The following is a 26,158-nucleotide window of genomic DNA, read 5'->3' on the forward strand; positions in this document are numbered from 1 at the left end:
AATACCTTCCTCACCTTCACGCACACACATATCGGACAGCAACTCTGTTGCTTGTGAAGCTCGCACACAAGAATTTCACTCACATGTGCTGTACCAATGTACCTGCACATGTGATGTGACAATAAAAGTGATTTGATTTGATTTGACTGTTTTTTTAATGTATTGATAGGACTGAATTTACTCAGCATTCATGGTGCATTCAATTTCCATCAGGATATTTCTTAATTGTAGCGCTACCAGCGCGTACAGAAAAGTAGTAAAAAGTTAGAATAGATTTTGTATGTGGCCATACAGTTACGGGACAGTCACATAAGTAAAATATCTAGTTTTACAGGCGGGGAGCAATAACGCTGTGCCATACAAGCAAAAGTTACTAATAGTAAACAAAGAAAACATAATAAAAGCAGGAATTCACATAAAATGACAGATATTTGGCTGAATTTGTTTCGTCTGCGGTATTGATAATTATTAGAATATTGTTGTTTTTTGCCTTAGATTAAACGCCGTGATTGCAAATTTAATCGCTGTGATTGTACTTTTTCTGAGCTTTCATGAACGACACAGAAGTGCAAATTTATTTTGTGTTCCTCATTTTTGACTGTCAGGTAGCTCTCCCGCCTCGTTGTGTAACCGTCATGTTACCGGGGGTGTAATGTGTGTAACTCCCATACAAACATCATCAGTATGCTATGTGTTTTCTGCCAGGCTGGTTACTGACTCGGAGTTACATTAAATCCCAACCGATAGCTCTTCAACTGCATCTCTGAGCCTGACCAAAAGTGCTGCAGGACAAATAAAACCTACGACCACACCGCCTACTCTTCCAGGAAGCGGATGTTGTTGACGTTTTCATCGTAACAGCATCCGGTTTTTTGACGGCAGCTAGCTTGGGGAAACACAGCCGTACAGCGAAATTATCAACTTAATCGCAAAAAACACGGAGAAGATACCCAGGAAAGGCCCGCTGTTCAGCGATGGAGAGGTGTTTTTTCGACCCATCTCGTATTCCCGGGTCGCCCGTTGTCACCTGCCCGGCTAGTTAGCGCCGCTCAGCTAATTAGAGACCGACAAGAGCTGTCAAGAGGAGGAAATCATTAACTCTCCTGTAGTAAGCTTTTCATCTAACAGGCCGGGCGATAGCCGGAGGTGTTGCCTTAACTCTTTAATTTGTTCCAGGCTGTTTGAGGACATGAGTTATAAACACAGATAAGGCATGAACTGTTAACTCGGAACAGTCTGGTTTGGCTCACATTGAGTTATAAAGATCACCGGGAACCGTTATAACGTAAAAAAAGAGAAGCTTTCCCAACATTTCCCACTGGTGTGTTAGGCGAAAACATCTGGAAAACAGCGGTTTGGTTTCCAGTTGGATTGGTTTGGCACGGCGGGGTTTCGTCTTAATGGGGTTTTAAATGTAACGTCAGGGTTTTCCATGACAACGTGTCACACATCCTGTGTAGAATCAGCCCAGGGAAAGTAAACAGGTGTGACACGTACAGGGACCCGTTCCCAAGAGGTGGCGCACATTTCCACTACAACCAGTCGCTGGCACATACTGTCAGCTAGGCTTAAATATCTGGTTACTTGAACTCATTCCTGCTTAGATATTTACCTGTAGTTTCAGCTGTGGACGCACATTTTACCTAGTCACTCCTTGGGGTCTACACCGATAGAGTCGAAGTAGCCAAAACTAACTCTTCGTGCTGTTTTTGAGCATTGCTCATTAGACATTACCTCACAAGGAAAACTAAAAAAAAAAGAATGATTGGGATGGCATAAGTTAGTTTGTCAGGGTGGTCTCAAAGATTAGATAGTGTACTTTCAGGTTTGTATGCATTTAGCTGTAATCTTCCCAGCACACCGCAATGCCACTAGTACTGTTATTATTGATGCTGTTTGGAGCATTATGTAGCCCTGGACAGGCCATGTCCCGGGAGGAGAAGCAGAGATTGAAGTAAGTTGAAGAAAAAACACTCATGCTTTTTCTCATCTGAGCAGATGTTATACCTGCTGACTTCTGTCCGTTCTGCTTTTGTTTAAGGAACCAAGTGGTTGAGATGTTTGATCATGCATATCAGAACTATATGGTGAGTAAACAGAAGAGCTGAGTGAGGTTCATTATTTATTTGTTCAAATCTGCGAACACACAGTCCGGTCAACAGCATCAGCACTTTGTCTAAAGTGTGTTTGTGTGTTTCCCAGGACCATGCGTACCCAGCTGATGAGCTGATGCCTCTAACGTGCAGAGGACGAGTCCGTGGGCTCGAGCCCAGTCGTGGAGACATAGATGATGCACTTGGCAAGTGAGTAGCAGGCTGCCTTTGTTATGACCACAGCAGTCCGAGGCGATTTACTTACCTTACTGCTTTGGAACTCGTCAGGAAGTTTTGTCTGTTTGTGTCACTCTTGATAAACTGCTACGATTTCCCCCTGAAAGGTTTTCGCTGACCCTCATCGATACTCTGGACACTTTGGTGGTGAGTAGGCTTTGTTTGCATCTGATGTTTATTTGTTTAATGAAAAATAGTAAATGAATAAGGATCACAGGCTGTGTAGAACAGATGATTCCATATGCTGTTTTGCTTAACAATTAGATCGGAGCACTGTGTCTAGAGTCCTTAATACTAAATATAAATTCCCAGTTAGGTATTTCTGGGATTATTTTTCTTTCCAGTGCATTTCATTTGATATTTAAACTATGTGTAATTGAGCCCAGTTTCACAGTCATCCGTTTCTGGCTTGCAGCTTTTAAATAAGACGACAGAGTTTGAAGACGCAGTGAGACGAGTCCTGTCAGACGTGCGGCTGGACAATGACATCGTCGTGTCCGTCTTTGAGACCAACATTCGAGTCCTCGGGTGAGATTGGATTAAATTGTCTTCAGATAGTTAAGGTCAACAAATACAAGCCCGTGCACTGTCCCACATTTAAAATGATAGGATTGCGTTGTACTAAATTCGCTGTATGTGGATGTTGTGTGTGCGTGCGTCTGATCAGAGGTCTGCTGGGAGGACACTCCATGGCCGTGATGTTGAAAGAAGGAGGTCAGCACATGCAGTGGTACCAGGATGAGCTCCTACACATGGCCAAAGACCTGGGGCTTCGACTGCTGCCCGCATTCAACACCAGCAGCGGCCTGCCTTATCCCAGGGTGAGACAGAAACACTTGGGCGGAATTACAGACTGTATGTAAGCTGATGTAGGCTTGACCCCTGCAGGTCGTAGAAGTGCAGGTATGCAGGGTCTCCCTAATTGAGGCAGTGTCCTGCTTCCTGCAGGACACTGCAGGAAGCAGTGTTATTGATGTTCTGCGGCTTGGAGGATAGCAGCAGCTCGCTCCTTGTTCAGTAAGAAGAGTGCAGGTCATATGTGACGCAGTCATAGAGGCGATCCACGTTTGTGCGATGGAAAAAATAGAAGACTTGCAGAATCTTTAGTAAAGATGTTTTGTTTTATGTGTATTACAAAATAAATGTTTGAGTTTATTCACATACAGCAAACAGTTACCTGCGTTTGCTCGGGGCATTCTTTCACTTCACGGCTTCATGTTTCCATTTTCTGCTTCGCTGCTCCGCTCGCAGCTGTCACCGCTCCCCGATGCAGACGTTCTCTCGGCCGACTTGTTTTCATGCAAATCCTCTCGCAAGATCAAACGCGTCTCTCAAAGCAGAGTTTTAATGTTTTTCTTTTCCTTTCCGATTGACAGGTGAACCTGAAACATGGCGTCAGGGGGCCCGAGACGAGGACGGGCACAGAAACGGACACCTGCACAGCGTGCGCAGGAACCATCATCCTGGAGTTTGCCGCTTTAAGCCGTTTCACTGGGGACCCTGTGTTTGAGGTAACACGCGGCCGGTCGTATGATCACGTGGTGCAGCGGGGACATTAGCACTCAGCAAAGCATCACGAGCAACACATTTCAGCAGTAATTTAAAATCGGCTCATCTTTTTCCATTATCCGTTTTCTTCTGCTGATCTAGTTCAGATTGAGCTGTTAGTCTTTTTAACATTTGCAGTCACTTACACACCACATGTCTCTGTTTTAGTTGTATCGCCTCACCGTTTCTGCACCTTGAGGCACTTGATGGCTGTCTGAGAGCTCTTATTGTGTCTCAAGCAGCCACACCCAACATGCAGTTTAAGTTTCATTTGAGATCAGTTTGCAGATCCTTGCCTTTATGAAACCACCCTGTTATGTAATGATATGTAAATATTAAAATGCCACATAGTGTCTCATATTTACAGGTGAGATGTCGTTCTGTTTTTTTCTTGTTTAACATGTACTTTTTTTTACAGTGCTCGTATCTTAATGATGATACACCGTAACCACCTGTGTTTTACCCCCCGCCTGGGGCTGCACATATTTATAGTAACTGAGTAAACTCAGCTCAGTCACCTCTTTTTGAGAACAAAAACATCTTCCCAGTTCCCTTTTTGCTGTTACACAAGTGCACGCAGACTTGAAAATTGCTGTTTGTCATCATTTCTGTTCATTTCTGCGCTGATGTTAATCAGGAAGCACCTGATGGTGTTTCTGTTTCATTAGTTTGCCGTGCAGATTTTTGACCTCGCATAAAGTCAAGTCATTTTAATGGCAAGTCTTGTTTCCTTTAACTATTCCAGTAAGCACAACGCCATGTTGTCATTCAGCTAAATATGCCTTTATTTATCCTCCGCACGTGTCATTTTCCTTTTTTAAAAAGCCGCTCGTGGAAATATAATAAAACGAGTCACATCAGGAAATATTTGCTCTGTGTTTAGTTTTTTTTTTTTTAAATCAGCGTTATTCTGATTACAGGTATTTTTCTTTGGCTTTCTCTGTGCTCCACACTGTTTCAGTTCCTGGCAGCAGTAAACTGCTGAATAAGCACAGAGTCAGTTTCTGTAATCCTTCAAAGAGTGCAGAGCTGCTGCAGATAGATTTTTCCTGGTCAATCGATAAAGCACCCTTCCCTTATCACAGGCCCATGCCCGGAGAGCTCTGGACTTTCTTTGGGAGAAGAGGCAGAGAAACAGCAATCTGGTGGGAACCACCATCAACATCCACTCTGGAGAGTGGGTCCGAAGAGGTGAGAGAGCAGGTACAGGGAGGACTTGTGACTGAGGAAGAGAGAGAAAGACTGGGGCAGTGTTTGTTATTAAAGGAAGGAAATAGGAAAAGTGATTTGAAGTACGGTAGGATCTTGTGGGTGAACTAGAACTCTTGTGTGTCCTCTGACTCCTCTCGTCTTATAAAGTGATGATTTTGTGTGTTCCAGACAGCGGAGTCGGAGCGGGAATTGATTCGTATTATGAATACCTGCTAAAGGCCTACGTCCTCTTGGGAGACGACCTGTTTCTGGAACGGTTCAATATTGTAAGCGCGCGCACACACACACACACACACACACACACACACACACACACACACACACTTTGGTGGAGTAATCTGATGCTTCACTGTGTGAATAATAGCATTTGTCACAATGGCATCTCCCTTATGAAGCAGCGTTACAGATTTAAGATTGCTCGCTTGAGCCGAGTCCTTGATCACAAAGGTCGCTGTTCGTGTGACGCTCCTAGAACATTTTGTTACCCAAGAAGAATAGTTTGAACTTTTTTATACATGACAGATTTCTGTATTTATCTTTTCTCTTCTCACTGACGGGACTGGAAACATGCACACACCTGCCAAGTCACACCAAAACTGGTCACAGTTTACAGTTAATAAGTAATAAAACAAAATGCAGTCTGTTCTGTTTATCTTAACGGTTGTATCTTCTTTGCGTGTCCCATTTAGCACTACGCATCTATCATGAAGTACATTAGCCAGCCTCCTCTGCTGCTGGACGTCCACATCCACAAACCTCTGCTTCCTGCTCGCACCTGGATGGACTCTCTGCTGGCCTTCTTCCCAGGGCTGCAGGTCAGATTAGATCACGTGAACTCGAACCATTTGCTGGTCGTTTAGCATTTCAGTAACACGACTAACATTTCTTATGTCCCAGGTGCTGAAGGGAGATATCCGGCCTGCCATCGAGACTCATGAGATGTTGTACCAAGTTACCAAAAAACACAACTTCCTGCCAGAGGTAGTCTGTCACTGTTGGCTTCATCTTCTCAGTGAAATTTAACCACTCGGTCAGATAACTTCACGTGACTTGTGCTGCCAACTAAAACAGTTTGAAACGAACAAGCTTGCATTTATTGCTACACTGCTGCATTTTCCCTTCATCTGTCTGTCCTATTTACGCTGCTTAGCACGAGTGCGCTGACCCCTTTGTCCTTCTCCGGTTGTCCTCAGGCCTTCACTACTGATTTCAGGGTACACTGGGCCCAACATCCCTTGAGGCCTGAATTTGCAGAGAGCACCTATTTCCTTTACAAGGTAATTTATCAAGTAGTGTGACATAATGCAGGCATTCTCATTTCACAGTGCCGGATTAATATCATGCAGTAGTTTATGCTAAGCCTGCTTTTTCTACTATGTTTCTGACACATCTCAAGGTGCATGAGAATGTATCTAGTTTGTCAGAAATGTTGTAATAATTAAGCACCCTTCAACATACAGATCACTGATATGTGTTTCTAGATATGCAGTCTCATTAAAAATCCCTGATGTGCTCTCCTTGTGTTGTGATCACACTCCTGCCCTCTCGCTCTTCCAGGCCACAGGAGACCCTTACTACCTGGAGGCAGGTCGCACCATTATGGACAACCTCAATCGCTTTGCTCGTGTTCCCTGCGGCTTTGCAGCAATGAAGGATGTACGGACAGGCAGCCACGAGGATCGGTGGGAACGATAGACTCCTTATTTGAATGACGATTGTGAAATCAGGCACTGTGTTTAGATATGCTTACACCACATTAGATTTGCATACAGGAGATAATGCATGGGCAAAACAAAATGTTATCACATTCGATGGTGTGCCATCATTTAATCTTTGGATGGGGATTGTGGCAAAAGCATTTTATAAACTACACTGGGAGAAGATAGAAATCTGGTGAAGGTGTCTCCGATTGCTGAATCAAACATGTGCATCCATGTCGCTGTGCAGTAAGGAAACTTCTTTGCAGTTCCCAGAAATTAAAGAATTTATTTGGTCTTTTTTTCCCCAGAATGGACTCGTTCTTCCTCGCTGAGATGTTTAAGTATCTGTTCCTGCTGTTTGCTGAACTGGACGACATACCGTTTGACGTGGAGGACTACGTCTTCACGACTGAGGCACACCTGCTGCCCCTGTCTCTCTCCATGGCCCCTCACTCCTCGCCTGCTCCCTCAAATCGAACGGTGACGAAAACGATTCCACTGTAACGAAACTTTTAGAAAGTGATGAAAGCATGGACACCTTTTGATTTAAACGTCTGGTTCCTGATGTTTCAGTCAGATGAGGAGCTGGACGACTCAAACTTTGACTGGACTTGTCCCAATACGCACCTCCTGTTTCCTGACCCTGCCTTCCCTCGCATCCTGAGAGAGCCGATCCGTAGTGCCGTTGATAAGAGCTGCCCGCGCCCTGCCCCTTACAGGTATGCACGCTAAACAGGTTAAACCGGGCTGCCAGTAATGATCTGTTTTCTATAGTCGCTCACCTCTTCTGTCTTTCATTTTCTCTGCTTCTTCCCATGCCTCCTGTCAGGGAACCTGGTATGGGCCGTCCTCCCCTCAGGGCTCAGGACTTCATGGCAAACAACCCTGAACATCTGGAGCTGCTGAGGAGGATGGGAGTCAGTCTCATCCACCTAAAGGATGGCAGGGTTCAGCTGGTCCAGCATGCTACACAGGTCAACACCACACAACCCAGATGAACAAACACAGTATCCATAGCTGAGATAAGTGGGTTTACTGCTGCTTCTCAGCTGTTTCACTCTGAGCATTAGAATCAGAATAACCAGGTTTAAGAAGCTCTTTACGAACCGCTCTGACCACACAGTCAGTCTCTGGAAGCAATGGGGGAAAAATATCTTTTAAAATCTGAAAATATTTCTTTATAATTTATAAGTAATAAATGCAGAAGAGCATGTGCGCATACAAGATATCCGACATTTTGGGCCAGATGACTTTCACAGGTCTTTTCATCCTTTAAACGCTCTCTCCCGCTCTGTCGCCCGCAGGCGGTGAGCGCAGTGGCAGCGGAGGACGGCGTGCGGTTCATGCAGGAGATGATGGAGCTGTCCAGTCAGCAGCAGAAAGAGCAGCTGCCTCCGAGAGCCATTCAAATCGTCTCTCATCCATTCTTTGGCAGGGTGGTGCTGACCGCCGGCCCGGCACAGTTTGGCACGGATCTGTCCAAAAGTTCCACAGGGGTGAGTGGGCTCGCCAAGCTTCGGGGTTACAAGTGGTCACTAAAGGGTCCTTCTGTTGTTTTTGTTTTTTGTAAGCGAGGCGCTCACGTTTCCTCTTCAGGATCACAGATGGAGAGACGAGTGCTTGCTCGCAGAGCTCTGAGATACGTGCTGTTAGTGTCGGTCTTTGTTCTTTCTGTAACTTCGCCTCTTTTCCGCCTCGTCTGTGCAGGTGCGGGGCTTTGTCACTGTAGCCGAGCCCTACAGCGGCTGCAGTGAGATCGTTAACGCCGAGTACATCCAGGGTCACATCGCTCTGCTCCAGAGGGGTCAGTGCATGTTTGCAGAGAAGGCCCGGCACATCCAGAAGGCTGGCGCCATTGGAGGCATAGTCGTTGGTGAGCGCGAGCAGCAGATGACTGCTCAGTGACTAGATTAGCGCTCGACAACCTAATTATCTCAAAGACAGCCAGCCCAGTAATTTCTGCTCACAGCATCGTGATTAAACAGCAAAGCAACACTTTTCTGACCAGATTCACGAACAATAAGTTCTTTTTATGTTTCATATAGAAAAACGAGCAGCTGTTTTAAAAAACCAAAAAACCCATATCATTGCAGACGATAACGAGGGCAGCAGCAGCGACACAGCTCCACTCTTTCAGATGGCGGGGGATGGCCGCAGCACCGATGACATCACCTTGCCTCTCCTCTTCCTGTTCCACAAGGAAGGCAACATCCTGCTGGAGGCGCTGAAGGAGTACAGAGAGGTGGAGGTGCTGCTGAGCGACAAAGCCAGAGACAGAGGTGTGACACTCTCCCTAATGGTTCCTCTTTGTTCCTCTCCACTCGGTTCGTGAGACTCATCACGTCAGTGTGCTTATTTATGCCTCCGCTGACTGAGCCTTAACGTGGCTTCATAAAATAAAGATGGGCTGCAGGGATTCGGGCATTATTTGAAGTCTCAGAGCTTGTGGCTTATTCCAAAACCACCCACTTGTTGTGGTTATAATGGGAAATGGGGGAGGTTTGCATCCTTATCGCTCTTTCCCTCCTTTTCTCTGTGCTGTGTAACGGTGCCTTTCTCTCTTCTCTGTCCTGCTTTCTTCTCTTTCTTGCATACTCTGTCCTTTTTGATGGGCAGCGGCCATATTCAAAGGTAAACCTCTTCCTGGAAGCCTGATCGAGGGCAGTAAGTATGCGCTTTTTTTTTTTTTTTTTTCTCTCTCTTCTTTAATCTCTGTTTTTCCTCTTTGTAGTAATGCTTGACGGTCTTCATCCTGTGCAGTCTGGCTCGTTGCCTCAGGTTTCTGTTTCTGACTTTCACAGAGAAGCTTGGTGCAATCACAGAAATGTGTCATTTGCTATTTCCTCCCTCGAAGAGTTTAAGTCATAGCAGCCTTTTCTGTCTTTGGTCATCATAGGTTTCACAGGAAGGCAGGACAGTGACAGGGTTTGACCACACTTATCTGCTTTTACTTTGATATAAACAGCTGTAAAAACAAATCTTTTTAACGAATCCTGAACAGTTTAAAGAGAGGCCGTTATTATGAGAATGACTTCCAGTTGTACATCTGCACCGTAGGAGCGGTTGGGTCTGAGCATCTGCTGTGCACTCTGCAGACCCTGGATCTCAGATCCTTTGATTAACGGCGAATCTGTGCCACCACAGAGCCACTGTGACATCATAATGACCAGATCGCCTGCACCCATCTGCATCTGAATCATGCAAGCCTCTGGGTTAGCGGCAGTCCTAAACGGGTGCACTCGTTCCTTAACTCGCTCACAATCTGCAGCTGAAAAAGCGGCTGCATTTTTAGAAGAGGTAACAGACTGAAAACGCTTTATCGCTGACCAGATCTGTGTCAAATTCACACTGCATCCGTCTGCCAGGTTCATTTTCGCAGCCGACTCTCAGTTTAGTTGTGGAGCTATGTGAGGAAGGTTTTATCTTCTGGGAAACATGACTCACATTCAGCATCATGCTGTTTTAGTTGTCAGCCTCTTGATGAAAACGGTTCTATTTTTGACTGAGAATGGTTACCAGGAGGCATCTATAGATTGCAGAGGAGGGAGGGGAGGAGTGTTTGTGTGTAAAGCTGTTTCGTCTCACGCCCCTGCTTCCTTTTCAGGTGCAGATGTGCAAGAAAGGGAGGAGGACTGCTTGACTGAGGCAACGACTCCCACCTCACACGAACCTATAGGCCAGTCGCAGATGAGCACGGTGGAGCTAGACGAGAGTGCTCCGGAGGAAGTCAGTCCAGTGGATGAAGATACTAGTCCTGCAGAGGAAGTTAGTGCACCAAAAGAGGAAGTCAAACCTGCAGAGGCGGAGCCGGCTGTGGCTCAGCCTCAAGAGGACAGAGACTCGGAGAAGGAGGAGAAGCCAGAGGAAGACACGGACTCAAGCAGCCAGTCGGTTGACGAACTGCTGGCTGATTGGCGAGAAGACTTGGAGGCCTTCAAGCAGATGGAAAAGGATGAGCTCTGACAGACGTTAGGTGCGTTCTGCCCTGTGACTGGTCTGATCCCGCTACGGGGAGCGACCGCGAGGTGTCACGTGTCACCGGCCTCAGTCTTATGAATCAAAAGGAAGCTGGGGATGATGCATTCTCTTGCCCTCGGCAAATGGTATCGCGAGCCAAGGCGACCCACGTACTGTCTCTGGGCCATAAGGGAGTTGTTTTTAGGTTCTTACACTTTCTGTTTTATTTGTCTGAGCAGATTCTATCTGATGGATTATGACCATGACATGGACCACACTGTTTCTAACTTTGTCTCACTTTCCACTTCACATTACTTCACTGTTGTTCTCTCTATGCATTTCTGACCACTTTAACTCAGTGGCTTTCTCACAAATTAACCCACTGACCAATCAGTTTTATTTAAACGTGTTCATAGGTTTACTTGTTTGGTGGTCTCGGGCCTTATTGTATGTACACGTTGACCACAGTTGATGAGGATTGGTGATGGATAAGCTGCGGGATCACCAGGCTTGATATTGCTGAAGGCTTTACTAAGTTGCGTGTCGGTGTAAATATGTATGTTGACTGAAATTACTACAGGGCTGTTTGCTCAGGTTCTGGTTCACACCACAACAGCCTCTGGACCATGTAGGGTGAAGCAGACACACCCTCAGCAGCACGACGGGATGGATAACGGCGCCACAGGGGGGCACTGTGGGATCTGCAGTAATAAGCCAATAAGTTGACAGGGTGAGAATAAATAAAAACGAATGAGAGGAACTTGCTGTCTGAACACAGAGTGCTTGATTTAATAAAAAAAAAAAAAAAGTCAAACAGAAGGTTTAACAATGTCGCTTTCCTGTTTTACTGCACCGGACTGTTCTCATGTGATTAAAATGTTCCATTATTTTTATCTTGTTTGAGAGGAAATGATGAACACATGCTGGCTTTTGTGGAACAAAGAGGCAGGAGATGTGAAAATCACTTCTGTTCCGACAGAGGTTTCTGTGCAGTGGGCGGACACCCCCATCAAATCACTCGAGTCAATGTGACAGACGTGTAATTGGGAAATTGTCAGTATGCGCCATGGTATTACTGTCAGAGTGATTCAAACCCTGCTGCAAGAGTGCTCATCATATTTAGCAGAAATATGTATTTAAATCTGTTTTTGTCACTTGAGTAGAAGTACAAGTATCTGCTGAACCGATCCCATGTTTACACTCGCTGGCGGTTATTTTAATCCGGTGCCAAGAAATGAAAACACAGTAAAAGTACACGACAGAGGTAGGTGAGTACTCGGTACATTTCCAGCACTTTTGTTTATGTGCACATTTACGTGCGTGTCTCATGAATGCGAGCGGCTCTCCTGCTGTTCAGCGCCTTCGGAGCGTTTTTACGCAGCGGTGATGTGCAGCTCGGGCCCGGCGCTGATTGGTGGCTCGGTGGGGCACTCCTCAGCAAGATGGCTGCATTGCTGCGCGCAATAGTGGCATCCTGGTGAAATGACGCAAGCCACAGTTTACGTTCAGTCCTCGCGGCTCCGAGCCTGAGCTCTCCAGTCTCCATAGCGCAGATCCCGCCCGACACAGCCGGAAGACCGCCCGACTCTCCTCCTCCACCGGACCGAGTGGAACCGGTTCATTTGAGTAAGTAGCAGCGGGGATTGCCTGTTGATGTGTCCCAGAGGTGCGGTTTGTCCTGCTGTTCGTGGACTCTTTTGTTGTTGTTTCCCGAGTGTCCGTGATTACCGGGCGCTCTCCTTCCTGCACACTGTCGATGGTTTCTCGCTGGCGGGGCTGGCCGTGGGGCTAACAACGCTTTGTTTCTCTGTTTCTCTCGCTCGTTTTTAACTATCATTGTTGTTACTGGTGGTAAAATCCACGAGGAGCCCACACGGAGCTGTGTTCCTGTCTCGCGTTTGGACTGTGTGAATGCGCTCGCTCGCTCGCCTTGGACAGCGTTGGCTCGGCGCATTTCAAATTTTCCACACATCCTGGCGGCTGTGCCAGGCTGTCCCGCTGCTGGGAGCCCGTGTGTGTGTGTGTGCGGGGGGAAACACTCCTCACAGGGAAGAGCAGCTTTGGTCGAAGCTACAGGCCGTTAACCTTTGTGGAAATGAAACTATGAGCACACGCACACAGCACTGACTCCCCCTGTGGGGAACAAAGCTCCCAGTGTCTCCCTGTAGCACAGCTGGACACAGCTGTTAAGCGGCTCGAGCTCCAGGACAGAGCAGAGCTCTGTGGCCGGCCATGGGCTCACACCTCTGCTGCTGCTGCTGCTGCTAAACCTGTGGTACAACTTCTGAGCTGCCTTCTGTCCACAGCAGCCTTTTGGCCTGCGGGGGAACGACCTGCTGATCGTCTTTGTTCCTCATGACTGCCTCAGAGGAAGACAGAAGCTGCTGGATTGTATGAACAAAGTCACAGCAGCCAGGATTACATCTGATACACAGACCATTTGCAGCTCATTAGCTCAAAGTTACCGAGTCTGTTTCAGATGGATCCTTCCTTCCTTCCTCAGACACTATGAAGCACACCGGATCGCCAAAGGCACTTCAGAAGTTTCCAAACCGCCTTACTGGCTGCTGCCTTTAAATGTGCCATATGGTCATTAGCTACTGTAGACTACAGCGTGCCATCAGCAGCAGATCATTACACCCTTTGGTGGCTGTGCAGCTCTGGTGTAGCCAGACAGTTAAAGGGGACAGCATCCATCACCTGCAGCTCCCATCAGGGCCAGACCAGCAATCCTGTGGGTGGATGTTGTGGTGCCCCTCCTGACTTTAGCCTTGTTTTATCTCCATCTATTTGCCTCTCTCCTCCACACTCCCTCCCTCACTTGTTTATCTGTTACTGTGTGTGTGCTTGTTTCTCACATATGCCTTTCTGTTTCCGGTGGCTGAAATATAAACGTCTCACTCCTCCACACTCCTTCTCTTCCTCTCTATTCTGAGTCCTCCTGCTTCTTCCTTGTCCACCTGTGGCCTCCTCACCTTCAACTGATTAAAAGCGATCCAGGTGAACACACAGGCGCTCATAGGGTCATCCCGCAACACCTGTCGTGTCATCTTGTGGGGAAGTGGAGGGTTTCCATGGTTACCGCAGGATGTCTTCTCTGTCTGTGGGTGTGGGAGGGAGTTCCCGTGACTGTCTCTTCCATCCAGTTTGTGTTCGCTTTGCGGGCATTGTGTTCTGTGGGAGGTGCAGCTGAGTGCTGTCAGCTGTGATAAGGTAGTCTGTATTGCAGTGTGGAAAGCACAAGGTCAGCACAACTCAATCCTCCAGGTTCACTGTACCTGTCAGTTTGACTGAGGGCGTCGCAGGCTGATTAGGTTTTCTACCCGGCCGAATAAACAAAGTGCAAGAAGCAAATGTTGCAACACTAAGCCCAAAAAATCCGCACTTTGTCATTAGCCGCCGCTGTGCTCCTTCTGCTCCGTGCATTCCTGTTTATTTTGCATTCGGTGTGCAGATCGGTGGACGAGGGCTGTTTCTGCCACCGGTCTGTGTGTGAGTAGGGATTGGCTGAGTGGCCTGCACACATGCTTTCTGTCACACGACGAAGGGTCCTGTCTCTGTGTCCCTGCCTGCGTTTACAGTTCAGTTCGTGTTCAGAGTCCAGCTGGGATGGAGACATGGGGACAAACTACAGTATTGATTTTGCTTTCCGTTTCTTTTTCTTTTTATTCGCCTGTTTTCCAATCTCTACTCTAGTTAAAGGGTCGCTGACGGGGTCTCAGCTGTGGAGCTGTTAATGCACAAGTAGGTGGTGGTGAAAAACTATATAAAAGGTCAGTGTTTTGGAGGAGGGGGGTTCCTGTTGGCGGTATACCAGTTCCATCTTCCCATACTATGACACCCTTGTGTGGCTGTTAATGCTCAGTTAGAGCACTCAGCTCTGTTATTAAGCATGTATGAACTGAGCCATGGTTGTTGGAGCCCAGCTTCCAGTACCACCAGCAGACATCAGGGCCAAGATTTCAGCGTCTGTCTTCCAGGCTTCACAAGATGGTAGCTGATGGTTATCTGATGGATTAGACTGTTTACCTGCGAGTTTACCTGTGCTCCGTAGCATTTGGACTACAAGCCGAACCCAGAAAGCTTTGTGTACTAAAAATATGGTCTCTCACCTACAAATTCTGCATATTGATGTTTGGAGTCTGTGCATAAAGATGAGAGTGCAGGTTGGTTTTACCTTTCAGCAAAACCCTAGTTCCTGTTTAGTCTAAGCATCTTGTGCACAAACATATCTGGAACTTGCTTGGTTGTTCAAATATAACAAATTCATCACAAGCAGAACTACGTGTGGCAAAACACTTATCCTTCACATGCATGTCGTCGGCATCACCGTATTGTAAATCATAATAATGTCTTTCTGGGTGTCTTTAGGGTAAACTGCTGGAAGGTTTTATAGCGTGTGTGTAGGATAATGGACCGACCAAAAGCACTGGTTTGCATCTGAAAGAATAACATTGCAGATGCGATACCAGCCATGTTGAGATTTTAAACACGGGCTCGTTTGCAGCCACCTGAAGAGGCGAAACATTCAGTGTGTTTTTATTCCCACACAAACAGTGTCTGAAGGGTCTTGGCCAGTCGTCCTGCCAATTATGCAAAGATTCGTATGCGTAATTTCTTATGACTATTAATGCGGGCACGGTTTTAATTGTGTGCCTCGTGGGTTGGTTTGTTGGCAGTTCAGATGGATCTGGGTAAGAAAACATAAACACGTCTGACCTCGTGTGCCTGCTGTGTTGGAGGAGGCCGACACCATCAGCTGCGCAGCTGTCTGTCAGCAAACGTGATCAACAAGAAAATCGGTGATGTAAAAACATAAACCACCTGAATGCTCGGAAAGCTCCCGGCCCAGACGGCGTGTCTCCTGCCACCCTCAGACACTGTGCAAACGAGCTGGCCCCAGTGTTTTCTGGCATTTTCAACTCCTCACTGCAGGCATGTCATGTGCCTGCCTGCTTCAAGTCCTCCACCATAATCCCTGTCCCCAAGAAACCTAGGATCACTGGACTAAATGACTACAGACCCGTGGCTCTGACATCTGTGGTCATGAAGTCTTTTGAGCGCCTAGTTCTCTCCCATCTCAGGACCCTCACGGGCCCCCTCCTGGACCCCCTGCAGTTTGCATATAGAGCCAACAGGTCTGTAGACGACGCCATCAACATGGCCCTACACTTCATCCTGCAGCATCTGGACTCCCCAGGAACCTACGCCAGGATCCTGTTTGTGGACTTCAGCTCTGCCTTCAACACCATCCTTCCAGACCATCTCCGAGACAAGCTTTCCCAGATGAATGTGCCTGATCCCATCTGCCGGTGGATCACTGACTTCCTGACGGACAGGAAGCAGCATGTGAGGCTGGGAAAGAATGTCTCGGACTCCCGGACCATCAGCACCGGCTCCCCTCAGGGCTGTGTTCTTTCTCCTCTGCTCTTCTCCCTGTACACCAACTGCTGCACCTCCACCCACCAGTCTGTCAAGCTAATCAAGTTTGCAGATGACACCACCGTTATTGGGCTCATCTCGGACGGGGATGAGTCTGCCTACAGGAGGGAGGTTGAACGTCTGGTGTCCTGGTGCAGCCACAACAACCTGGTGCTGAATGCCCAGAAGACAGTGGAGATTATTGTGGACTTCAGGAAGCACACAGCTCCATTCCCCCCCATCATCCTGACTGACACCCCCATCACCTCTGTGGACTCATTCCGCTTCCTGGGTACCACCATCACCCAGGACCTGAAGTGGGAGCCCACCATCACCTCCGTCATCAAGAAAGCCCAGCAGAGGATGTACTTCCTGAGGCAGCTGAAGAAATTCAACCTGCCAACACGGACGATGATGCAATTCTACACTGCAATCATCGAGTCCATCCTCACCTCCTCCATCACCGTGTGGTACGCTGGAGCCACTATCAGGGACAAACAGAGACTGCAGCGTGTTGTGCGCTCTGCTGAGAAGGTGATTGGCTGCAGACTCCCATCTCTGCAGGACCTGTACACCTCCAGGACATTGCGGCGTGCAGCTCGGATCTCAGCTGACCCTTCTCACCCTGGACACAGTCTGTTTGACCTGCTCCCCTCAGGCAGGAGGCTCCGGTCCATTCGCACCAGAACCTCTCGCCATAAGAACAGTTTCTTCCCCTCTGCTGTTGAACACATGAACAATAACCGTATGACTGTTCCCACCACTAACACATGACCCTACGCTGTGTCACTGCATCATTCCATGTTTGGCACTGATCACCACCTGCACTCATGCACATATCTTTCTACGTAGCACTTTTAATTCTTATCCCTACTTTTATTTTTTCATGTCTATTTAAGTGCTATTTATGACACTATGTTTACACTGAAGCACCGCAGCAATTTCCTAATGTTGTAAACCTGCTCAACATTTGGCAATAAACCCCATTCTGATTCTGATTCTGATTCTGATTCTAGAGCTCTACCCTTAATTAGCAGCAGTACTTTTACTTTGGAGAACCTGCACCCAGGATGGAAAATAATATTCAGCTATAGAGAAGTGCAAAAATTCACAAGTACAGCTTTTAAATACTGCATTTAAAAGGTTTACTTCATTACTTCCAAACCCCTCACGCTCCCTGGATGCTGTTAATTATATCGCCGTCATGTCGCCCAAGAATTTTCCCCCATTACTTTTCCATCTTTCTCCTGTTTCCGCTGTTTTGCTTTGAAATCTTGTCAGTCAGCCACCTTAGGCTCTGACCTGCTTTCGCCTCAGTCCCACAGAAATGACTACCTGCCTTTTGCTCTTTCAGGGAACTGAGTGCTACTAACGCCAGCCATTTGCAGGCCTCAGAGGAGACATTTTATCCTCTAGTCTAGCCTGCATTAGTTGAAATCATTCGTTTCTCTATGGCTTGATTATTTTTACCTGTACCGAGATACGGCTTAATGCAGCTCACGTTTCAATTAGAGTGCTTAACTGCTCTTTCTTCGCTCTCTCTCTGAGTGACAGCACTGAAAGGAAATGGTGAGAGCCGTGCAAACTTCTGTGGGCCTGTAGTAACAACACTGGCCTCTTCCCAAAAATACATAAAAGCTTGTCTACAGCTTACTCCAGCTTCTTCACCAGCACATGCCTCAGTTCTGCACAATATGCCTCTCATTGTCAGTCACAAGGCCGGGCTTAAGTTTCACTCAGCAGAACAGGGTCCCCTCTGTTTCCACGTCCACTCCTCCACTCATGGCTGCTTGTCATCCTCATTACTACAGTGAGAGGAAGAGGAAAGAGCCACTCAACGGCAGACGGTGAAAAAGAGAGAAGAGAGGCACACAAGCAGCAGCAGAACACTCATGATGGACCTTTACTGTCCACCGGCCTGTGTGTGTGTGTACGTGCGTGTGTGTTGGCATGACTTCCCAGGCTTGTCAGGCTGATGGAGTGCCTAAAGTGGGACAGGAGGAGAGGTGCAGCATTTGCTGCCTGGCTAGAGTAAATATTATGGCGCACTGGCCCACGAGTTGCCGGCACTGTGCTCTGTCACATAGAGATGCAAAGACACGCTCAACACGCCGCAGCTCGCGATTCGCCGTACGAGTCATTTGCAGTGACTCCAGGTGGAGCGTTTTGATTTTTGAGCCGAGTGTTTATTAGGTCAGCTGGTGCAGTGTGTTTGCGTTCTCACTATGAGTTATGCAACATGACTAGTACATACGAGATGATTTGTCAATCAGATTTTCTCACTTAGTCATAGATTTTATCACATAAGCTGAACTGAGGGGGTTGAGTATAAGATAAATAAGGATTTTTAAAGTGTTAATTATGCAGAGCAATATTTTTTCCCTCAGGGAGCTTTACTGTTTGCTTATTTTAGCTGTACATACTTTTTTCTGGAGTTGTCCTCTATCATCACATACAGAAGGATGAATAATTCAGAGAAAATTGTGAACTTGTGACCCCTACAGTGAGGGATCCAGTGGCTCTGATATGCTGTGAGGACTCTTTCCTGGCATGGATCGAGGCCCAGTTGTCCCGTGGTGTTCTCAAATTTTTGATGACAGAGTGCCAAGTTAGGGAGCCAGCATATGACCGAGTGCCGCAGAGAAAACATCCAAACCTCAAACACTTGCAGGTGTTTATTCCATATTCAGAGGATAGACTTGTGGTGGTTTATAGCTTCATGTGTTGCCATATTTCTTTGCACCGGCTGTATTTGGGGTGTTATGGGGTCTCTTGAGGACAGAGCAGAGCTGTGAGCGAATGAATGTCGCGTATTGTTATCTTGTCATGCTGCTGCGCTCCATGAAATTGCAGGGGAAGCCTATGATGAAGCACTTTTTTGATCTAAAAGATTATGCCTCAATCTACAGTGCACCAGGGGTCATTGGATTGTTTGAGTATGAAAATGATGTGAATCATGTTGCTGTCTTTACTCAACCAAGGGAAACAGTTACTGGCTCCATCTCACTGGAGTAAAAATAGGATGGCAACTTCCTTGTGACTAGGAAAAATTGGTGGGTGGTGACTACATTGAATTGCTTAAAGTCCAAGGAGTTACTCCAACCAACTGGTTACCGTTCAGCTGGTTGTATTCTGGCTATAATCATGTATAAAAGCAAGGCTGTCACCATCCTGCAGCACCTACGTCACTATTGGAGGACAAATTTCTAAATTTCTGTCTCAGCTCACGGAAGTTAGGCTGGATTCTGGATCTAAGTAGTTACTGTGAATTTGTGTGCATTTAGACGGAAACAGATTTGATCTGTTTATCACAGTTAAATGCTGCGTCATTGCAGACTACATATAATTGTAAACTTGACTCCATTCAGCCCCAAACAGATATCAGACTGACTCTATCTCATCCCTGTTTTATCAACGTCTTGATGCTCCAAGGTTGTTTTCAAGACGTTAACTGACACTGAGTGGTTGCAGATCTGGCGTCCACCTTTGAAACTGCAGTATCAGAGGCAGCGACGGTGACGCAGGTCACACAGGGCGCGCAGTCGCAGCTCCGGTTTGGATAAAGGGGGAGAGAGGCTAGTTGGCTGATGATATCAGTAGATGTTCCACCTGAGAAGGCACCATTAATGCTGAATGTTATACACATGCTGCATTCCAGATGAGCTTTTGTGTTTTCATGGAAGTCCTTAATTATGTCAGCCAAGACTGCATGTATTACATCATGACCGCTCTGAAAGTCCAGCTGCCCACGCTCGCTGCACGTCACCGAGGGAGATGTGCTCCTTGCAGTAAACTCAAAAAGAGCCTAATGATATGTTGTGTTTTGTACTATTTTCAATTAAATATAGGCTTTGAGCCGTTTCAAACCACTGAATTCTCTCTTCTTCTTCTTTTTTTTTGTTTTAGATTTAAAGCGCATCCAAACCTTTTTTGTGTTTTTGACATGCAGTTTCTAAAGCGTAGCTCAGCACTCAGCTGTGAAGATGATGAAGCAAAGATAGAAACTGTCGCTGTGTCGTCACAGGTGAGGCTGCCCTGAAGTCACTCTCCCTGAGGCTTAAATGGCTGCTGAGCGAGCACTTCCCCATCACAGCCGGGAGCTTTACGGTGGGAACTGATAAACGTACACGTCCAGTTCACGCACAGAAATAAACCCGTTAAACAAAAACTCTCTGCTATGCTTCAACCAGTTTTCCGCCTTTGTTTGGCCCGTTTTTCAGGCTCTGTGGTTGCTTGTGCTCCCTCTGGCACAATCTTGCATTTGAGAAACCCTTGCACTGCACACTACTCGGTCTGTGTGCACGACCTGTGTTTGTGCAAGCATTCACATCTTCCTCACAGCGCTTTCTGAGTTCCTCCTTTAACAAACTGACTTGTAAAGGAGGCTTGTTCACAGACCTGAGGGCAGGTCACGTCCCACACCAACATATGCAGGCATGGGCAGGCCTCTGTGTTTGCCAAATAATTTTCAGGGTCTGGTTATTTGCCATGTGTTAAATATACAACTTGGTCTGCATTTAAGAAGAGCTCTTTGTATCGCCTGGCTCAGGATTATTGTTTCAAACTGCTTACAATTGCTTACGAGGTGAAACAGCAACAGGAGGCTCTGCGCCAAATCTGGGGTAAGATCGGCTTGAATGACGCAAGAGCTGCTAGCTGACATCACAACTTCTTTATCTTTAAACTGGGTTGCCCCTCTGTTTTGGCCCATATGCTCATAATGAATCTTGAGCATCTGGATCCAGAGGCGGTCGTGTGCCAGTTGGTGTTAAGAACCTTTTATCCTTTTCACACACTGGATGTTTATCGGGCCATGTTGGCTCACAAGCTGAGCCAACATGGCCCGTGTGTGTATACACTGAGTTGCCAGGCTTGTCCCATTGACATACTTGAGCATCTACAGAGCAGCTCAGTCCTGCTGTCCTGTGGGTTAAATCAACACTGGAAAAAACAGAGCTCACACACTGCAGAACTCCCAGTTTTTACTTATTTATTTGTAACACGTCTTCAATAGGTAAAAATTGGCTGAGCACATTTTTTTCCGTCTCAACAGCTGGCCCACACTGTGGTGTGGATTTTTTTTCCCGTATTTAAATCAAAGCTGAGCAACGCCCCACTGTGGTTTTGCACGTGGCACAGAATAGCGCATTGGGCAGAGCTCAGTACTAACTCGGGCTGATTCCTGCTGGAGTTGCCAGTCCTAAAAGTGTATGCACTGATCTCACTGTACAGTGGAACACGTGCAAACGTACAATGCCAGCGCGGCTCGTGCAGCAGCACAGTGGACGAGCCTTTGGTGGCTTTTTGTCGAAGCGTTTTATTGTAGTTTGTAAATTAAACTGTGCAGTTCCCTCAAAAAGCCATTTACCTGCACTTTGCTCTACATAAAGAGGTAAAAATTGACTTAATTAAAAAAAAAAAAAAGTCAACCAAAAAACAATTTTCACATTTGCATTGTTAATACTGATGTGTTACAGTGGCGATTTAAGACATATTTTGAGCAAAATGCACGTGTTTAGAGGTGGAGGTTTAAAGCTGGAGAATCAATTCAGATTGGTATCTCCATATTTTGTGTGCAGATTATGAATTCTTTAAAGTATTATTATTATTATTATTAAGTTTGATTAAATGTGAAATTCTGTCCATGTAGGCAACAACAAATGTGTGATTTTTGATGACTTATCACAGCTAATTGGTGAATCATCAGCAAACAATGGAAATGACCCAGTTCAATGGCAGACTGTTGGTAGACTATTGGAAGTCTGTTGGCAGACTTGTAGCAGACTTCTGGCAGACTGTTGGTAGACTATTAGTAGAGTTGTGGCAGACTGTTGGCAGTCTGTTGGAAGACTGTTGGCAGACTTTTAGTAGATTGTTTGCAGACTGATTCTGTCTTAGCAATATCTCAGTAGGTTTGGCAGCAAAAAATAACCGAAGTGAGATAACTACACCATAATAGATAAAACAAATACTGATAAAGTTGAACTTGAAGGACATAATATATATTGTTGGGTGTCTGGTGTTCAAACCTCTACATGTGTTTCTGATTGTGCAGCTCTGAAAATATATTATCTATGATGAAACCAACACTCAACCCTTCATGTAAGCATTCCTCGTTAAAACCTGCCAAAGATTTTTGTGATGCTTGTGAGAAGACCAAGTGTTAAAATGAGCAGAAGTCTGATTTTGAAAGGATGTGACTTCTTGAATTATGCGCCACTGAAGAATGTCTGAGCCTTTGGCCTTGGTGTTATTTATTTATAGGTGTGTTTGGCTGTGTAATAGTCTGCCGTTCTGGCTGTAGCTTATATGCATAACCCGAGTAATAGCAGCTTGGCCTAAGGATCCACAGCCTAGCATTATCCCTGCACACAACAATAGCTCTGGGAGTGCTAGGTCTATTTTAAGCCTGCTCCTACTCACAATTTGATGTTTCAATACACACAAATCAAAGCCTTCAAACAGATGCTGCCCACACACTAGAGACCCTTTGAAACTTCACGTCTATCACGGCTGCTCACATTTCTCAGCGTACGTCCTCCGGTGGTTTTCGGAAAGGGAGTTTCTGTGCTTTGTTCATCTAATATTCACTTCAGTTGTACGCTAATAGTGAAGAGAGACTTGACTGCTCGCTCTTGGTGTCCTCTCTCCCGTTACCTTTGTTGGCATGTTCTTTTTCTATCTTTTTTTCTCCATCTCTGGCGTTTGATTCTCCACTTCACTGTGATGTAACTCTGACAGATAACATGGGCTCCTCCGGCAGCGTTTCCAGGTGCATGCCTCGTGCTTCTTCCCTCATTTATGTGCCAATGTCAAGAGACAGATAATGCGGGATGCGATTATTGCTGTGTCTTTACGACAGCGTGCCTCAGACTGCTGCATTAAGATCTCCCAGCTGTGTGTGAGGTGATGGTGGCTTTATGAGCACATGTGAGGCATAATTGAGTTGTTCCAGAGTGGTAGTTGTAGTAAGAGGTATCCCAGGCTGCCTGGGACGGGCTGATAAGCTGCTCTCTAGACCAGAACTCCTACTCAAGCCACAGGTGACCCTACACACTCATCCCGAGCTTGCATGTGTGTGTCTAAGTGTCTGGATTCTTGCCCGCAAGGTATTACTCCCTCTTGCCTGTAGGCCCTTAGAGAAATTCATGTGTAAGCTCTGCTCAGGCTCCAGAGATTAATGTCTTTTCTCCTGCAGAGCTGAGAAAGGGATTCATATATGAGTTCTCTCATCTTGCACTGAATATTCACACACCTCAGAGTCTCAAAGGAGCAACGAAAGATAATTAATTTCAGGATGCTTCTTTTTTTTGCTATGTATGGTTTGTTCCTGAGAATTGTTGCAGTCTCCTCGACACTCCTCTGCTGCCTCACCGAGTGACAACCTGCCAAGTGACAGTGAATGAAGCAGCCTGTGATAAAGGGAACAGCAGCAGCTTAGTTTGCTGATAATACTGGCCAGTAAATTCTGGGCTACATAGTACCTGCACACGCAGGTACTCGAGCGCTGTGCACCTGGTGCTTTGTGTCATATCCAGTGAGATGGAAGCTGGTGGGCCGCAACCTAAAGACGGCCTCCTGTCAACTTCAAACGCTCTGAAGGAGCAGCGAGGGCCAGGCGGCGTTCTTTTGAAGTTGTGCACTCGTCCTCCTCTCTGGACCCTTTCTGTCCCACCTATTGTAGACCTTTTCCTTCCACCTTGTCCCCCTTCAGCTCAACCCACCCTCCCTCTCTTTGTCTTTTTCTCTCTATTTTCAGTGTCTTCAAAAAGCCTCTTCCTCACCCTGCCTCTTATTATTTATGTACCGGCAGCACAGATTTAATCAGGTGTGTGTGTGTGTGTGTGTGTGTGTGCGTGTGCGTGCGCATTTTTGTAAGTGGCAGCAGTCAGATGGGCCTGTCAGAGACAGCATATGGCATGTGTGAGTGACACAAAAACTATCTACATACAGCGTGTGCAGCTTTGTGTTTGTGGGAGGGTTTTCTTATTTTCTATAGAGTAACGATGAGTTCGATTTAGTTTGTTCATGCCCTCACGTTGTTCTCAAACAAAGCTCTGAGTTGCGTTGAAGTAATTACAGAGACTTAACGGCCGAGTCAGACTGGTTTACAGGTTACAGGTTTGCTGAAAGTGAAAATATTACTGTAATGTATAAAATCAGTCTGTTGGTGTCTTTGTCTGTAAACTCCTCCGAGACCATCTGCACTCAAACTTGAACTACAGGTGCTTTACTACTTATCTGATGGTTCTCATCTATATCAGGCATTAAAAATGCATCAAGTTGCCTAGCAACAGATGAAAACTATTCGTTTTTAGCATTTATGAACTTTCAACACCTCATAAAAAAAATGTGTTTCAGGGGAGTGACATCAAACTCATATCCACAAAAGTTTCATTATGCATGGCTAGCAACCGCCTAGCAACAGGCCAAAATTACACTTTTTAGCATATATGCAATGTCTGTCTATCTAGAAATAAAATATTCATTTCAAATTATAAAGCATTATGTCAATTAGATGTCCCCACAAGATATGAATATCCGAGGTGTGTGTGTGTGTGTGTGTGTGTGTGTGTGTGTGTGTGTGTGAAGGTAGAGATGGAAGTGACCTGGATTGTGCGGATTAGAGTTATCCCAGGCCTCAAATTGAGCCGTATTCGTATCGCCGATGTTCCAGGTAGATCAGTTCACCAATCTGATATTTGGATTGGATATCCGGACTGGAAAAGGTCAATGCTGATGCGGTGAACGTGGCTCCCTGTTGCTCTGCGTTTGCTGTGTCACAGTCAGTAGCAGAGCAGCATTTGCTCATGTAGAGAGACTTTATCGTTCATTTTATGCATCGCAGTCCTGTTTACACTTTTGTTGTTGATCCTGATGATGTTAACAGTCCATATAAGAATAATCGCAGTGTCTTCCTCAGAGTAGGAACACCTCGCTCATTTAACACAGCTATTGGATTTTTACTCTGTGTCAACAGATCAGTGCATCCTTATATCATGGTGCCCGATATGCAAAACAATTTTTTTTGTTTGTTTATTTTTAATGGATGGTAACACAAATTGGTGTAATCTAGGGAAGGGTTTATCTCTTCAGCAATGTTGGCTTCATGTAGCAGAGAAGCATCACTACTGAGCAGATAGTGGTGCAATAATCACATTAACTTGCTATGTAGTTCCCATAAAATCCCATCACTTCTCCTTTTCTGTGTAACTTCATAAATACAGCTAGTCAGACATTTACATTCATGAACTTTGGACAGACAGTTGAACAAATCAGGGAGGGGTCATCTGAAGTTGCCTTTTTCTCCTACATTTCAGATAACTCATGATATACATGCACTGTCACTACTGGAAACGCTTGGTGTAATTTTAGGTGAGGTTTCTAATGAGCTATTTATATATAGTAATATGTACCTATTCTTTTTATGTTGAATTTTTTGCAGGATATTAGAAGAAGGGGTAGTTTCAGCAGCTTTGGCAGATTTTGATGCCAGATGTTTGGACTCGTGACCCCCTGAGGTTGGTTTGTGTCTCCTCCCCTGTCCTTGAACTTGGTATTTTTCGTTTGCAGCCACTTATACTGGGGATTATATTAATATTATCTTCTCACTAATAAAAATCAGCATTGCTATCTGGCACAAAATCTATGCGGGCTGTGCTGTAATTAGTTTTTAGTTTAACTCTGCAATTAATGACTGTGATAAGTGCAGAGTCATTAACTCTGTATTAATGAATCCAAAGACTAAATAACACCTGAACTGTGTCACTGATCAGCCCACCTGCAGCTCCTGTGATACTGTTCAGCTAATTATTTTTGGTTGTTTAGACCAACAGCTTCACTCTCTTAGCTCACCCGTTAATTTAGTTTTCACAGACACAGTGTATTTTACACTGGCAGTTTCACGGCCCACTGCAGACAGACGGCAAACATCTATCGGAGGAACATAGTTTGGCATTTAGCAAAAGAGGGAACTGGACATTTAACAGC

General features: G+C 46.0%; 1 protein-coding gene across 1 annotated transcript; it reads left to right on the forward strand.

Annotated features, from left to right (window-relative positions):
* Positions 1-1,076: 1,076 nt before the first annotated feature.
* Positions 1,077-25,691, forward strand: edem3 (ER degradation enhancer, mannosidase alpha-like 3). Its single transcript, XM_080878227.1, has 21 exons — positions 1,077-1,954; positions 2,042-2,087; positions 2,203-2,303; positions 2,438-2,477; positions 2,746-2,858; positions 2,998-3,151; positions 3,707-3,841; positions 4,964-5,069; positions 5,259-5,356; positions 5,780-5,905; positions 5,988-6,071; positions 6,284-6,367; positions 6,648-6,772; positions 7,099-7,270; positions 7,364-7,509; positions 7,620-7,764; positions 8,095-8,286; positions 8,498-8,663; positions 8,884-9,069; positions 10,395-12,373; positions 25,614-25,691. The coding sequence occupies exons 1-20, from the start codon at positions 1,866-1,868 to the stop codon at positions 10,751-10,753; spliced, it is 2,667 nt and encodes an 888-aa protein (XP_080734353.1). The 5' UTR covers positions 1,077-1,865; the 3' UTR covers positions 10,754-12,373; positions 25,614-25,691.
* The last annotated feature ends 467 nt before the right edge of the window (positions 25,692-26,158 follow it).

Source organism: Rhamphochromis sp. 'chilingali' (assembly GCF_963969265.1).
Source record: "Rhamphochromis sp. 'chilingali' genome assembly, chromosome: 3".
Lineage (NCBI taxonomy): Eukaryota > Metazoa > Chordata > Actinopteri > Cichliformes > Cichlidae > Rhamphochromis > Rhamphochromis sp. 'chilingali'.

Coding starts and splice junctions, on each gene's coding strand:
- edem3 (XM_080878227.1), top strand. CDS start 1,866: ATGCCACTAGTACTGTTATTATTGATGCTGTTTGGAGCATTATGTAGC. Junction 1,955..2,041: donor GAGGAGAAGCAGAGATTGAA/GTAAGTTGAAGA, acceptor CTTTTGTTTAAG/GAACCAAGTGGTTGAGATGT. Junction 7,765..8,094: donor TGGTCCAGCATGCTACACAG/GTCAACACCACA, acceptor TGTCGCCCGCAG/GCGGTGAGCGCAGTGGCAGC.